The 15723-nt window shown below is 40.7% G+C and overlaps 2 protein-coding genes across 2 annotated transcripts; both read right to left on the bottom strand.

Annotated features, from left to right (window-relative positions):
- Positions 1-3370: 3370 nt before the first annotated feature.
- Positions 3371-8345, bottom strand: plvapb (plasmalemma vesicle associated protein b). The gene is made up of 9 exons (XM_086224781.1): positions 7915-8345; positions 7282-7458; positions 7096-7186; positions 6575-6776; positions 6165-6384; positions 4483-4632; positions 4258-4386; positions 3860-3964; positions 3371-3690 (listed from the first exon to the last, which is right to left on the bottom strand). The coding sequence occupies exons 1-9, from the start codon at positions 8116-8118 to the stop codon at positions 3682-3684; spliced, it is 1287 nt and encodes a 428-aa protein (XP_086080907.1). The 5' UTR covers positions 8119-8345; the 3' UTR covers positions 3371-3681.
- A 2849-nt stretch (positions 8346-11194) lies between these two features.
- On the bottom strand, positions 11195-15252 carry babam1 (BRISC and BRCA1 A complex member 1). Its single transcript, XM_086223997.1, has 9 exons — positions 15131-15252; positions 13760-14201; positions 13618-13676; positions 13419-13539; positions 13243-13321; positions 13139-13163; positions 12934-13063; positions 12753-12839; positions 11195-11972 (listed from the first exon to the last, which is right to left on the bottom strand). Exons 2-9 carry the CDS (start codon positions 14186-14188, stop codon positions 11772-11774), a joined length of 1131 nt encoding a protein of 376 aa, XP_086080123.1. The 5' UTR covers positions 14189-14201; positions 15131-15252; the 3' UTR covers positions 11195-11771.
- Between the last annotated feature and the right edge of the window lie 471 nt (positions 15253-15723).

Here is a 15723-nt window from a genome sequence, read left to right as displayed (position 1 = left end):
TTGTTGACCAGCATCGACAGCCACAGACGGCAGCGGCCAGTGTTTACAGCATTGCTCTGACTATAAGAACCCCTTTTCTTTTTTCCCCAGGTGAATTAAAAAAAAAAAAAATACAGGCTTTTATTTACAACAACGAGATAAATGTTGTTTCGGAAAGTTGAATTGATTTTGTTATAAAGACAGAGTCATAAAGAGCTGGAAAAGTTATCATTTTGGTTATTTCTTTTAGGACTTGTTTTTTTTTTGGTTACTTTGGCACAAAAAGGCAGAATTAAGATCAAAAGTCAGTGGTAATATCGCCCAGAATTTCATAGTCGCTACATTTCTAATTTGTTGACCTCGCGTTCAGTTTTATTTGTTGTTTTCCGTTAAGGTTTCCTCGCACTTTAATCATCTCTGCTCCAAAGTTTCCTGTGCTCCAGCTTCAGTCCCTCTGTTGAAACCTTTGCTGGCCTTGCACATTTCTGTTCTCGCTCCCAGATTTTTTTGGCCGATAACCCTGTCAAATTCCTCATCTGGTACAATGCCACATAAGGTGCTGACAAATCAGTGTCACTGCCGCCTTGCGGTTGTATTCTCTCTACCTTTTGGAACACTGGGTTCATCCACTCCTACCATCCTGGGATTTATGTGACCTTCCTCCTGTTAGTGTTGTTACGCCTGCATTCTGCTTCTATTTGAAATAAGACCTAAATATTGCTTTAACTGTGCCCATCCAACAACTTATAATATTATATATATAATATATATATTATATATATAATATTATATGTATAATATATATTATATATAATAAATTACACATCCTCTTGTCTAGGAGCCCCAAAACATGTCCCCTTCATCACATTACGAAAGGACGGATGTGTTGGGACGGAGGATCATGCTCAGGTTTAATGTGTTGAAATGAATTTCTGCCTTAAAACACAAAAAAGGTATGTTACAGCCCAAGACGACACGTCTAGATGTCTTATCTGACGCAACAAAAGCCAAAAATAGTTAATTTACTATCGTCTACATTAAGAAAGAAAATATAATCCCATTTGAGAAGCTGAAACCAATTGATTTTTTTGAACATTTTGGCTTAAAAATGCTAAAACCATGTACATGATTTGGTCATGATTGGTAAATAATATGATAAATGCATAGGCTCAATGATATTCATAGATGACAGTGAAAGACATCGATACGATTTATTGATATTAAAGATATGGAACACAGGGGTGCTTCTGTGGCTGCGTATTTCTAAGTGTATCAATCTGTACTTGCTGACATCTCTCTCCAGGCCAGAATTTCCGGTGCAATCCCCCTCTTCCTCATCACACTGTGTTGGCTATTGAACGTTAGCTTAGCGTTCAGTATGTTAGGTACTTTTTGGTTTTTATTCATGTCTCCCATATTGATGCAGCGTTCACGTTGAAGGGAACAGTGAAGCCGGTTCCACCCAGTGCACCGTGAGTGTTTGTGGTCCAGTTCTGTATGTGAGACTGAAAACACTTCAATAAAGGATTTCCTGAGGACAGGAGGTAGCCCGGCTCACCTGGAGCACCGGCATGTTTCCCTAAACGATACAGAATAGACCACCATTGTTTGTCCAAATCACAGCTTATCAGACATTATGAAAGATTATTTTTCCGTATTTGACTCATGGAGTTCACATGGAGACTAAGTCCAGAGTTGTCAGGTATTTTAAGTTGTAATGTGAGTAATAGAATGAATCATGACTTGGATCCTGTCAGTCTAGAAAAGGGGCAGGGCTTCCTGGGCACTTCTATTCTTTAGACATGACAAATCATTTGTTTATGAATCATTAAGTATTAATATGCCTGATGTATCAAGGGAATCCAATGGAATCACCTTTTCGTCATTGTGAAATAACTCTTACATTGTCAGTTGGCAATAATCGGAAAATTTTGAAAAAAAAACAAACAATTACAGCCGATGGATTTTTAAGGATTAAAACGGAAAATTTGTCAAAAAATCATAAACTGCCATGTATATGTTCACATGCTAGAAAGAGAACAAAAGAGATAAATTCACTTGAATTATCTACCACGACTACACTGAGTTGGATAGTGAGGAATATCAGATATTTGTCTGAAAACTGCTTTTTATAGAGATGTTCTTCACAGAAAGTACATATATATCTATATCTATATATAGATATAGATATAGATATATATGTGTGTGTGTGTGTGTGTGTGTTTCTATGTATGTATTTGCATGTAAGTGTATGTATGTGTGAATATTTTCCCTCACTACCATGTCTTATCTCACATGATGTCGCCGCATTATTTAAATACAAAATGTATTATACGTTATTAACTGTACAACAAGTAAGCAAGATTTGTGTGCAGTCCTTCAATATATTGCTAAATACAATTTAGACAAAGTGATCTTTGGAAGATGACAAATTTTTGACTGCCCAAAGTTATTTCTTGATTTTATTTAAAATTGTTGTTTAGTCGTAGTAATCATAGACGCAGGCAATCAATGGTCATGATGAGGATGACAGTAATAATGGCAACAATAATGAGGGTGAACAACAGAGTTGTAGTACAGGCAGAACCTGTTTGTGTGTTGGTAAGTATTTATAAGTTTTAATCTTCTCTTTTGACTGAACTCATAATTGTTTGTACATTTGTTACACAGTAAGGCCACTGGAGTGGATACTAGGACTGAATTATAATCTGAAATTAGTGTAATTGTGGTGGTAACATTGTGACTGACATTGCTGGTTTCTGGTATGATTCAATACATTTAAAGGAATTCAAACTCTTTTCTCGTTACTCACATTTTAATTGTGAAACATACTGACTTGATAATCGTTGTGGGATTTAGTCTGTAGACGATGCTGGGCAGGCCTGGATACCTGCAGCACCAAAAACTACTTCAGTAGGATAAATATGCCAGGCTGTACTGAAATGGAATGTTCAGCACCAATGGTTATTACCGATGTATAAACACCGCTGTGTTACAGCTGCTCGACGGCATGTCCTCACCACGATGGACCGATGAAAGGAAAAGGAAGTAGTAAAGCTACAGAACAGCTCATAGAACAACTACTGTGTGTATAAAACACACAATAAAAAGGGGAAATACCCTCTAGAACCTCATTAGTCACAATTACGGCAATTTTATATCATACCGCATTAATTTCCTCTTGATTTCAAAACCCAGTTCATAGCGATTTTTGGTGACTGTGCACAAGTGATGATATGTTTATGACACGGACGTGACTTCTGGGTTTCATTCTGACTCACTAGGAAACAATGAAGCTTTTCCTCAATTCTCTTAATGACACACAGGTCTGGAGCTTCCACCCCAGTCTGTCCAATGAAAATCAGCACAAAAGAGAAAGTCAAGATGGGCGTTCAGTTCATTATAATTTTAATAACAAAGGACGAAAAAAACCACTTTGTCTTCACCACAAAAATCACAGTGGCTGCGCACCAAGAAAATATTTACACCAGTGTCATGAACATTTTTACACAGGGAGGCATTTCACAGTAAATGTTTCTACTCATAAATGAATCTTTGTTTCCGTGTAGAGGAGACGACGTCGGTAAATATGGCATCAATGAGGAGAGGGAATATTCACAGGTTGTGCTTCGGGAAATCTGCGTCTGGATTATCTACAAGTTCTTAAATTGTGTCACGGTGGAATATTGACACTGCTGCATTTCATCTCACCTGGAAGAGAAAACATAGATAATTAGACAGTTGATCAATTTCTAATTAAACAGAATAGCAGACAACAAAGTTTTAGGGCTTTTTTTTTCTACACTTAGGCGTTTGAATCCTCTGCTGTTTACAAAATAAACACAAAACCTGGACGGTGCCGAAACTATAAGAGATTCACCGTTGGAGATCTGTTGATGCCGGGTGCTCCGATAGAAGGCCAGTTAGCCGCAGTTTGTCTGCTCTGTGGAGGGACAGCCTGTTGGCCGGCGGGATTACCGTTAAACTGGGAGGAGGAGAGAAAAAAACATGATTTTAAAAACACACATTTTAAGAGCTTGTTGTCACCGTGCATGGACACATACACCGTAGAGTAGTGAGTTTGTCATCTTCCAGCTTAAAGGATAGCTTCCCTTCGTTATCTAGCCTGTCCATCCTTCCTGCTACTGCTGCCCTCACCTCTACCTCACCCCTGCACCCAGGTCCTTAGAATTCAACACCATTCATGAGCTCTGCTGCCCCCACACTTCCTCATAAGAATGTTTAGAATAAATCACAAGTCCAGTGCGTGTATTTTACCTTACAGTTGGGCTGGGAAGAGAGCATCACCCTCAGGGTTTGTAGCTCTTGCTTTTTCAGGGCCAAACTGTCATCTTGCAGTTTGTTCTGTTCTCTCAGGCGGTTCTGCTCAATCAGTAATGTCTCCATCTAGAGAAAGAAAATTGAATAGAGAAATATAATAATTAGAATACCAAATCTCACAAAATATCCAGTGTCTATGGTCACAGATTTGTGTATAAATACCTTCTCGTCGTGACTCTTCTGCTTGAGCTGTAGCTTCCTGGCAGCCTCGGCGACTGTCTCGCTGTGTTTGTGTTCACACTGCTGCAGGTCAGAGGTCAAGTGCGAGTTCTGGACCTCCAGACGACTTGACTGGGCCTGGATCTCAGCCACCTGGAAGAATAAGTCAAAATAAATGTGATGTTCTCCCCATCCGATGTGATTAAGCAGCAGAAAGCGTCAGTCATCATCCTCCGCTTCTCCAAACTTGTCCCCTGATGAAGCTTTTACAGAATTCTGCCTGTTTTGAGAACTGTCCGTGTCTATTTCTGTCTGAATTTTGAGAATGTGAGTGTTTGTTAATACTCTGTTTCCTCAACATCCCGCTGGAGTACATGCTGTACAGCTGACGTGAGACTGACAACTCCAGAGTGTCTTCCGGAGGGGTCACACGTGATGCTTAACTTTAGACCTACGACACAAATGACCGTTGCTTATCCTTCCCTCGAGGCCCTGGTTTGTGGGTTGGATAGAATTAAAAGATTTGAATCATGAGAAAAGTTGCAAATTTTCTTCAAAGACAATTTGATGATGTACGTTTACTGTATAACCCAGAACAATTAAAAGCACCACAACAAAAGACAAAATAATCTCTTAGAAAGACTGAATAACATTGATGAACGTTAAACTCCTCATGAAAGGAGGATTCACTGGGTTGGTGTGACACTCTGCATTAGTTGTATCTCGTTATGGCTAATTCATTGTTAAGTGAGTATATTCACCAGTTCATAACTACGAGTGTCTTATTCAGCAGGCTCCTCTCAGGGCGTCAGTCAGGACAAGGTGCCCTGGTGCAAACACGCCTTTGGGCTGTTTTCTTTTTTCCTTCAATACTTGGAAGTAAAACATAAACTAGCACATTTGAAATGTTATCATTTTTAGAGAGGAGCCACTCCTGTGATGATGAACCTCACTCGCCGAGTGATCCGAATAAAATTTCACTTGATATTGTAAAAATAGTCAAAATCAACATATTTGTTTAGGATTTGTCTTTTAGTCGTCCTGTACTGAACTGAGACTTCACCTCTGCTTTAACCTGGAGTTCACCTCACAGGACATCTGTCTCTTTAGCCAGATTTATCATGAATGATGCAGAGGGTGGACTTCCTCTCCTGAGAACCTGGTTTCCCATCCAGCTTTTTTTCTGTGGAATATTCCATCAACTTGAAGCAACATTCTCGGTTTGACAGGAAAACTGGATTCTGAACAATGGAAAATTCGAACACATTCTACTCTAGGGATTTCACAGGGAACTCCTTCTCAGGAAAACTTTAACATATCAGCAAATTGAAAAACCTGAAAATTGATAGAAATTTGAGAAAATAGCTTTTTTTGGAAAACTTTATGTTAAATAAATAAATCCATACAAATTTGGGGAAAGTTTTTGAAATTTTCTTCACAATTAATTGAATGTTAGAGTGTGAGTGACAAAAGTCTTGGTTGATTTGGATTGTCTTTCAGTATACATTTATGTTGTATCAATTCACATTAATTTTTGGTTTGAATATACATTTTTACATCTCAGAAAATTTCTCAGTTTCAGTTAGAATGTATGGTGATGAAAATTTTGCTCAAAGTCAGGAAAACCTGAGTGAAATGTGTTGTTACAACTGTATCTGAACTTTGACGCCTATGAGACCGCTCACCTTGTTGCCCACGTTATCCAGATACAGCTGGAACTTATTCTCCACGTCTCGGGACAGGTTGGTGCAGCTGGTTCTTATCTTCTCCATCTGCTCCTGCTGGCTGTCACATGTGAGGTGAAAGGTCAGCTGGTGGGGGAACAGGTTGTTGATCTTGTTCAGAAAATCCCTGGTCACCGTTTGGATCCCGTCCAGAGAATTAGCGAAGTTCTCTTTGCATTTCCTGGTTGGGCAGTGAAATAAATGTTGATGCTTCAATGTTTTACTGTTGTAAACACACACTCTCTCTCTCTTTCTCTCTCTCTCTCTCTCTCACACACACACACACACACACACACACACACACACACACACACACACACACACACACACACACACACACACGCACATGAAGCCACGCAAACAGACAGTACCTGGTGTAGGTGCTGAGCTGCTCCTTACACATGATGTTGTCCCTGCGCAGGGTGATGGCATCCTGGTGATGGATGTCTCGGTCTTTCAGGGCGTTGTCTCTCTCCCGGCTCAGATACTGAACCGTCTGGGTGAAGTTCGCCTCAATGAGACTTATCATAGCTTTCTGTTGGGCGTTGAGGCTGTGCAAAGTCTTTATTTCGCCTGCAAAGTTCACAGAAAAATAATGTTATGACAAACAATTTAAATAATCCTTACGTTTTGTGCTTTTAGTCATATTATCAAGTATTTACTACAGGAGAACTTTTAAAAGACATCATAGCAAAACATTTTTCAGCCCATCCAACAGTCAAAAAAACCTAAAAACTCTTTAGTAAATCCTGATATTTTTAAGAACCTGAAACCAGCAAATATTTGACATATATATTTACTTAAAAAAAAAAGAAAGACTGGATGATTAATTGTCACACGACTAGAACAGAGTAGTTTTACAGTAGTCATTTCACTCTGTTGGGGTACATACCTGAGGTGACCATAACAGGAGGCTGTATGGGGGGAGTGGGACACCTCATCATCATGGGACGAGTGGTTGCTATCTGTCTCTCATAGTTCAACTGCAAAAGAAGAAAGAAAAAAGGCAACGGAACCATTAATGATTATAATCATCACAGGAACCCGAAAGAACACTTCAGTCTAGTTTCCCACTTACTATTTTAACTCTCAGCTCGTTTTCTGTTTTGTTGGCGTCAGTCTTGATCTTTTCCATCTCTTTCTCCAGAGCAGCTTTCTCTGCCGCGCGAGCCTCCAGCTGAGCTCCCAGCTCTGCTTTCTCCTTCCGCAGCTGGTTGTTGTTCTCATTCAGTCTGTTGAAGTTCAACTCCAGTTCCTTCATTAAAACACATCACTCAGCATCAGCACGATCTCTGTATTACATAACTCTGAATTTTTGGAAATGAAACGGACCACAAATGACTGAACTCAAACTGAAGATGCAGAAATAAGTTGATGTTGTTCTTCAAACTGTCTTAAAACGGCTTGAGTCCCCTTTTTTACTGATGAATGAGTTCTTCTGACATGTTGTGGTTTTAGGAATTGTGGAACTTGGAAATTTGATATTTCTTTTTTGTAGAGAAGCTGTATGACACCAAATATAAAGTCTTTGTCATTTGAAGCAGAGAAAAGTCAGTGCGTGTATATCAGTTTTGATGAAGGAGATGCAGGCGGGTATTTTCAGCTTTTAATGCCTTAAAACACGTCTGGAATGGCTCTATAATTTCATGAATATGATGGTAACTATACTAAGTATTCAAATTTTAGATCGAAACACAAACACAACACTGACCTTGATTCTCTTCTCCTCGGCAGTCTTCTCAGGCTGTCCATAGATGAGGAAGAGCACCAGGCTGACGATGATGAGGGACTGGATCAGGGATGAGAAGAAGAACACAATCCTCATGTAGTAACCACAACTCTTCCCGTTGGGCCTGTGCAGCGGTTCCCTTCCCTCCAGGCCAAACTTGGCTCGGGAGTAGCTGGAGCTGTACATGACTGTTGGAGGTGAAATGGTGGCGACTAGTTTTGAAAATTTTTGTTTGTTGCAAAAATCCACGAGGTTTCCCCTCTGATGTGTTTGAGCAGGTGCCGGAGCTTCAAGTGGAGCCGCGGCAGGCAGAAATGGAGGAAGAAGCTGGGGTGATTATGGTGTTGTGTCAGGGTGCAGACGCATCCAGGCAGAAACAGCATGTAGGGATAAATGTAAACAGTGACCCTCAGGCATGTAGAGGGGCAATGTTTATAAACGCTGCTGGAGGCACACTTCCAGTCCATCCTGGCCCAGCCCTCACCTCCCCTCCCCTCCCCTCCCCTCCCCTCTCCTCCCTCAGCGACCTCTGTCACAGTTACCGCCTCCAGCGCCGCCGCTGCTCAAATGATTACTCATTTTCCCAAGTGGTTGTTGCAAATATAGATTCTTATTAGTGGAAGATTTAGTAACTCAAGACAGGTCAGACATTGACAGTGAGGAAAGCTGCCACATTTGTGATTAATGTTAAAATTGATACGGTAAATTATTAGATGGTGATGAGACTGACAAACATATTTTACGACTTAAGAATCCTTAAGAAGTAACTTTACCACCTCTAAAACTTCTCTACTTCAAGTCAAAGAGCTCTATTCAAACATTTTAACCACTGTTATATGGTACACTGTTTTTTTCTGAGGAATGTGTTCGTAAGATTTTATTGGTCTGGTAGGTAAACATCAAGAAAATGTTAACCTCTTACTAGTAAAATATCAGGGTTTCTGCCTACCAGGGAATTTCATTCAAAAATCATCAAAAGTCAATCCTATATAATTGAAAGTATTTGTGTGTTTATGCAGCCTAGTTAGTTGGAAGTAGAGGTTTACCGCAATGAGAATTTTCCTGACTGATATTAACCTGATAGCCGCTATTTACCAGTGTTGATATACGAGTAGAAGCAAGTTTCCATGATATTCACATCTTGTATTATATTAAAAAGCATGAACATCCTGTGAATTTGAAGGAAAGAAAGGTCAAATATCCACAACAGTCTGATAACACCTAAACCTAACGGTGTTAGTTTTAGGAACATTTTTACAACTTGTAGCAAGTGTACAACTTCATGAAAACCAAGTTTACTATATATCATTATACACTATGATATAAAGTGACTATTAATCAAAGTATCCTGATGAGGTTTTGTGACAAATCAAATCGGTCAGGACTCACTGTAAGCAGACACTCGTCTCTGTTCAAGTGAGGTGTGTGTTAAGTTGAAGTCCATTTCAACTCCGATCTATGAAATATGCTGAATCCAAGATATTTAACCCCCCCAACACACACACACACACACACACACACACACACACACACACACACACACACACACACACACAAATACACGAACAAACTTATATTGAATAACTAACTACTGATATGAAGGCTGAAGCGTCTAAAGGATTTCACTGGAAAAACACTGGCTTTGTATGTTGGACATTTTTTCGTTTCCGGTGTAGCGCCACATCCTTTCAAACTCAGTTCCTCACTACTTAGTCACAGTCATCGCGGTCTTCAGGGGGGACGTCATCTCCAGTCTTACACTTTATGTTTCCACTGTATATTCACATGAGGTTTGGTATTATTCCACGCAATGAATGCAGCATACATTAAGCCTACATCTCTCAACAGGATGTTGTTTAAGCGTGTAGGTCATTTTTCCATGTAATCGCTCATTTCAGTTCTTAACTGGAAACTGGCCTGAATATCTGCTGATGTCAGCTCGTTGCAGTTTTGCAAAAGTACATTTATATCCCTTGAGACGTGAAGGAGTTGAAGTATAAAGCAGCGTCAAGTATCGCTGAAAGTACAAATATCTCAGAATTGCATATAAATACATGACACGGTGACTCCTTGCAATGACATTAAGGATGCCTCATCGGTGTGATGTGATATGCAATTATAGCTACAGCAGACTGAGTTCCTGATGACAATCCCCGGCCCGTGGATGAACAAAGTCAACCATGCAAGAAAAGCAGAAAATAACAAACAAAATAAACAAACAAAAAAAATTCCACCATATCCTGTCCCAAGTGAGCACGGAAAGGAGTCATGGCAGTGGAGGAGTGAAGGAATGAAAACAATAGGGAGCTGTCATTCTTCGGGGATGAGGGAATAACAAATTCTCCCTGCAGTACAGACACACTGGATCCTCCCTCACGCTGTTATCTGCTCCGATGACGCGAGGAACAGAGTCGACTGGAAGGGCGAGAAAGGGGAAAGGTCTTCTGGGCTCCGTGTTTTCCTGCTCCCCATTGTCTCCCTAACAACCTGTCCTCACCGGGAAAAAACTAAATTATGAAGGCACGCTGCTAAGTGACAGAAAATGAGTGACTGTTGGGAGTCAGGAGAGGTATCGGATCAACTTTGGAGCCAAAACAGGAAATCTTACGGTTGAAGATAAAAACATCAATTAAGATAATTTACAAGACACAGGAAAGTTTATCTAAATCACTGAGGTAATATTCACACCACAGGAAAAGAGATAAAATCATATTCCCAATAACTGATCACCCTGTCAACACATAAAGAAATATCAGCAAGCCTGGCAGCGATGAGGTCCTTAGATTTCAATAGATTTGGTCATAAAAGTTCATTACTTAAACTTAGTTGGTTGTGCCTGTTAACAAAGCATCTAAATCTAAGAAAACTCTCATTTTCACCGACTTTGACCTCAACGTCCAGATCTTTCAGGCAGGGAGTTGCTGCCATCTCCTGGTGAGGCAAAGAAAGTGAAAACCTGAGTTTCAAATTGTCCAACCAGGATGAAAAGAGTTATTTAAAAGGTTTCATACACTTTTTTTGTATTATTTTTTTACTTAGAAATATTCATGATTGGGGACTCAGCATCCTCTGGAGCACCTCCTCACACATACTCACATACACATAAAATGTATCACCATGCATTTGTTAACTAGTTCTCTTGGCCAGTCTTAACTAAGCCAGCATGAACTGTAATCTGCAGGTATATTGGGAGTCAAATTTCTAATAATGTTCTGACTTCTATTAAATCAGCGATCGATCGATAAAAGAAAGGACAAATTGATGAAAGTACATTCTTTTATTGTCTGTGTAACAAACAGTGGTGACAGATGAATAAAAGCAACTCCTAATTTCATAGAAAAAAAAAACCACATTTAAACAGGCAACAAAGGTGGAAATTACCAAATAAAAAGGAAAGGCAATATTACAGAAAGTGCAGCCTTTGTGATACAGTACATTGTATTCCAGTTACTTCAACAAACTTGCTATGGAAATAAATGTCAGGTATTGCAGTTTTCAGATTACACCCGTTAAGACTTACAGAAACAGAAGTGCAGCCTAAGATCTGAAAGTAAAGAAAACAGTTTGGGAGAAAGGTCAATGTGTCTCTTGCCTCTCTCTCTCTCTCTCTCTCACTCTCGCTCTCTCACTCTCTCTCTCTCTGCTCGACCGTAGTTGTGGTCTCAGTAAGGTAATTCAACCTTAGCTTTGAACAATCACTTCTGCAGTGATTCTCTTATTGAAACACACTGATTGTGTTAACGTCAGCTAGCCTCTCCATTTACAGAGATAAATTGTACTTATAGATCCTGGTGCTGTTCTATAAAGTGTTTGCTTTTCCCAGAGAAGTGCGCGCCTTTCTAGACCGTAGCCTCGATGTCCTGGGGCTCCTCCCCCTCCAGGAGGCTGTAGGATGCATGGCTCTGGAATGGTCTCTGTAATGGGTGAGCCAGTAGTTTGGCCATGCAGTTGTGCAGCTCGATGGCGGGGCCACTCAGGGACACCTCAAATCGATAACACATGCCTTTTGAGTCCAGGTTGCAGAAAGATGTGTAGTTGTCCTGCAGACCGAAAACAAACCGGACAGTTGAACCACAGGGCTCCGGGACTACAGTCCATCTGACTCGTCCAAGTCAAAATTGAATCAACAAATTAGGTATGTTTTCAATTTTCTTCTGTTTGGGTTCGCGATGCACAATTTCAAGCAAACATACAGAAAAGAATCCATCTGCTGAGGGGCATGAATGACGGAGCAGGGCCTGAAATCAGCTCACAGAAGTCGGACAGCTTTGAGCTGGTAAAGAAATCTCTTGGGTGCAGGAATCTAGCGAACGTGGGATTTCCGCACAAGTCCATCTTCTCCCTGTCGTTTGGTTTACACCTGAACAGCTGTCGCATGTTGACAGCCCATATTCCACTGCATGATTTACTCAATATTAAATTAAAAGTGAGGTTTATTATTTCAGTGCAATGATGACATGGTGGAATATTAAGTTTCTTTTTCACAGTTGTTTGAAAACCACATGTAAAGGATCATCATGAGACAAAAAAAATACCAACAACAACAAAAAAACTCTGTATGTTTCAGCTGATATATTGATATCAGAATTTACTTACCTCCAGCCAGCCGTGACATCAGCCTCAAAACCTCTTTATCTATCAGGCCCTACTGCTTGTACCACAGCAGTGTGTGTGTGTGTGTGTGTGTGTCAATTAATATGGATGAAATTCTGGATTGTGAAAGGACCTTAAGTAGGTTTTTGTCTCATCATCTCAAGTGCTAAATTCGTCACAGCGCCGGGACGCTTCCCACTGCTGTCATGTAACAAGAGTACACTCACCCTCCAGCTGGTCTCGTCCCCTTGATCCTCCGCTCCGTTGTGGAGGTAGACCACGTCAAAGAAGAAATACGGAGACTGTAGCATTTTCTGTAGCGGGACACATGAAACATTTTCACTTCAGTTTGCCTTTGTCTCAAGAATACAGAAGAAAATAAATGGACAGAAAGGGGGACAATCTTACACCAACAGCCTCCGAGGGGTTGAACTGAAGCTGTCCTGCATGGCGGCTGTAGATGAGCACAGTCCGAACCACATAAGGAGGCGGGATGGTCTGAATATTCTCCATCAATGGCAACTCAATCTTCTGGCGACTGCAAAATCAAAACGTATCGAAGTTGAAACATCCATGTAACTTTCATGTTCTTCAGATGTCACTTGGTACTTACATCACATTAAGAAGGTCTTCCAGGTCTACAGAGTACAGTTAAGGCTAAAGTGTCACTGGATGTGGGTCATTTATTCTATTTTTAAGTTCTGGACAGAAGGATACTGAATGTCTCGCACACATTGGTCTCCAGGTCATAGAGGCAGCTGCACAGCTCCCTAGGGTCAGACGTGAACCCTGACAGCTGAGACATACACGAGATGAAGGAGAAAACATGTTGTACACACATGTCACACAGCCAAAGTACATCAGGAGGAGACGTAAAAGGCTCCTTGACTCACCCACAGAGCGTCGTCATTGACTACCACCAGAGCAAATTCATGCCGTTTGTCAATCTTGTGTTTAGTCCTGACAAACATCTCAATCATCTTCTGGGAAATGTTCAGGGCGTTCGTTTTAGACCTGAACAGACAAACACGTTGAGGCGGTGACAACAAATGTCACTTTAACAGGGATTGAAGGTTCACTAAAAACTCTTACCCATTAAAAGACTCCAACTTTGGTAGAGACATCTCCTCAGAAAGGTCTAAACAGATAATCTATTCAGAGAGAAACCAGAGTGAAAACAAGTGATGATTTTGACATGGAACATGTCAGGAGCGGTAATAGGAAGAACACCCACCACTTTCTCTGGACAGTTGACGCGGGGAACTCGGAGCTGGTACTCTGCTGGTGTAGGGACAGAGGTTGTCAGCGCAGGCTGCTGTTGGGTGGGCTTCGGCCTCTCTTTGACAGCAACAGCAGGAGTAGGAAGTGGCATCGAAGCACCGGCTGCAGCTCCCGCCGCTGATGCAGCAGCCGGCGCGACAGTCTGAGCTGCAGCTGTAGAGATGGTCGTAGTGGTGGAGCTCGGAGGACTATCGCTGGTCGAGGCTTCGCCCTCCCCCTCGACACGACTGCCCACAGCAGGCTGAGATATGTTACTGTTGCTGCCGAGGCTCCCCGTGCTGCTGCGACGATCCTCAGCACCTTCAGGGTTGGAGCGAGTTCGTGGTCGCAGCTCCACCAGACGCTCCTCTCCATCAGCGGGTCCAGGCTCTGGCGTCTCCATGATATATAAGGTGCTGAGGAAACGGACATGATTGTTTTAGACAGATGGATAGATAGTTCAGCCACGCAGAAAGAATTCATCACCCCTTCTAAAAATCCCAGTATATTTCGTCGCCTTGTCACTAAAATATACTGAAAACTTTTGATCCTCCAACGGCACCACCAATGTCACCTTCTACTATGACTGCATATATGAAGGTGTGATTCTGTCTGAAACGTAACAGAGCAAACTTATGAATACGACACTCAGGAGTTATAAGAAAGAAAATAGATGAGGAAATGATCTGATCCTGAACTGATGTCCATTTGGTGGTTGATTGTTAAAAAACAAACCTTCCCACTCCTTTGGAAACAATTTCCATCCCACATCGTAATATTCCAACAACCCTCTCCCTGTTTTGTAATCTGTATCATTGTTTTGTGACAAATCAGGAATCTATTCAGTGACCTTTCATTGACCACATTATGAGGAACATCAATGTAGCGATCATGCCTTTAAATCTGACACTCACCTTTGCAACGGATTAATTAGCTTGGAAGAAAAAATGTTCACAAAAACTAAAATAATAAAAAGTTAGCGACATGTAGAGTGAACTTCGAGCCTATGGGACAAAAACCTTGTGGAAACAAAAATGAAAATGTGGCGTTAAAATCTTGTTCAGTGAATGAACACAAAGTGCAGCGTGCTGTTTAAGCAGGGTAACGAAAGCTGTGGGAATTTAACTTTTCGTAATGAATAATACATTAAAAATGGTTTTATTCCTCTGTTAGGTCTGGACAGCTGATAGTGCGGGTAGCTAACACTCCTCTGATGTTTGATGACAGCGCAGTTAGCAGTCGGCGCTGTTAGCATTAGCCAGCCCTGACAGAAATTACGTCAAAACAAAGACCTGATCAGTTTAAAAAAAAAAACCTTCACATTTAAATAAATCTTCAGACTTACGTGATTTATGGTTGCGATGACGTTACTTCTATGACTGAGGTATCGTAAAACTCATTGAAAGTCGCCGAATAATTCATCGACGAGCTAGCGTTTGTTTTGAACTTCCTTACCGGAAATGATCAAATCGACACGGTGTCAAGGCATTATGGGTAATGAAGTTGATGGCCAAAGTACTGTTTTTTTCTTGCCTGTTTTTCTTAATTTTTTAATCACATGGAGACTAATAGCAGGTTCAGTAGCAGATGTACTATCAGTTAATATAAAACTGGAGAGATAATTATGGTTTACTGGAGCAGTGATTTACAGGGGAATTATTATTTCTCCTCAGGTAGCAAATATTTACTACAGATACTTAATATTACAAACATAACCTTTTACATGTCTTAAGTTAAAATAAATGGCCCAAATAGAGTCTAACTTATTTCTAATTATATAATCAGAATGTATATTTTATGATATCACAACACTTTTTTTTATCCATGGTTAATTTGCACCAATAGTTTGTGTTCATCCACACATTCTGTTATTAAAAAAGCTTGGAAGTTGATGGCCGACAAAACAGGAAAGGCCTCAGAATGACGAAGAATGGGTGG

Source organism: Aulostomus chinensis, chromosome 14 (genome assembly GCF_037954235.1).
Source record: "Aulostomus chinensis isolate RoL2024-O1b breed Wild chromosome 14, RoL_Achi_v1.0, whole genome shotgun sequence".
Taxonomy (NCBI): Eukaryota; Metazoa; Chordata; class Actinopteri; order Syngnathiformes; family Aulostomidae; genus Aulostomus; species Aulostomus chinensis.
The sequence above is the reverse complement of the archived record's forward strand: the minus strand, read 5'-3'. Positions and strand labels throughout refer to the sequence as shown.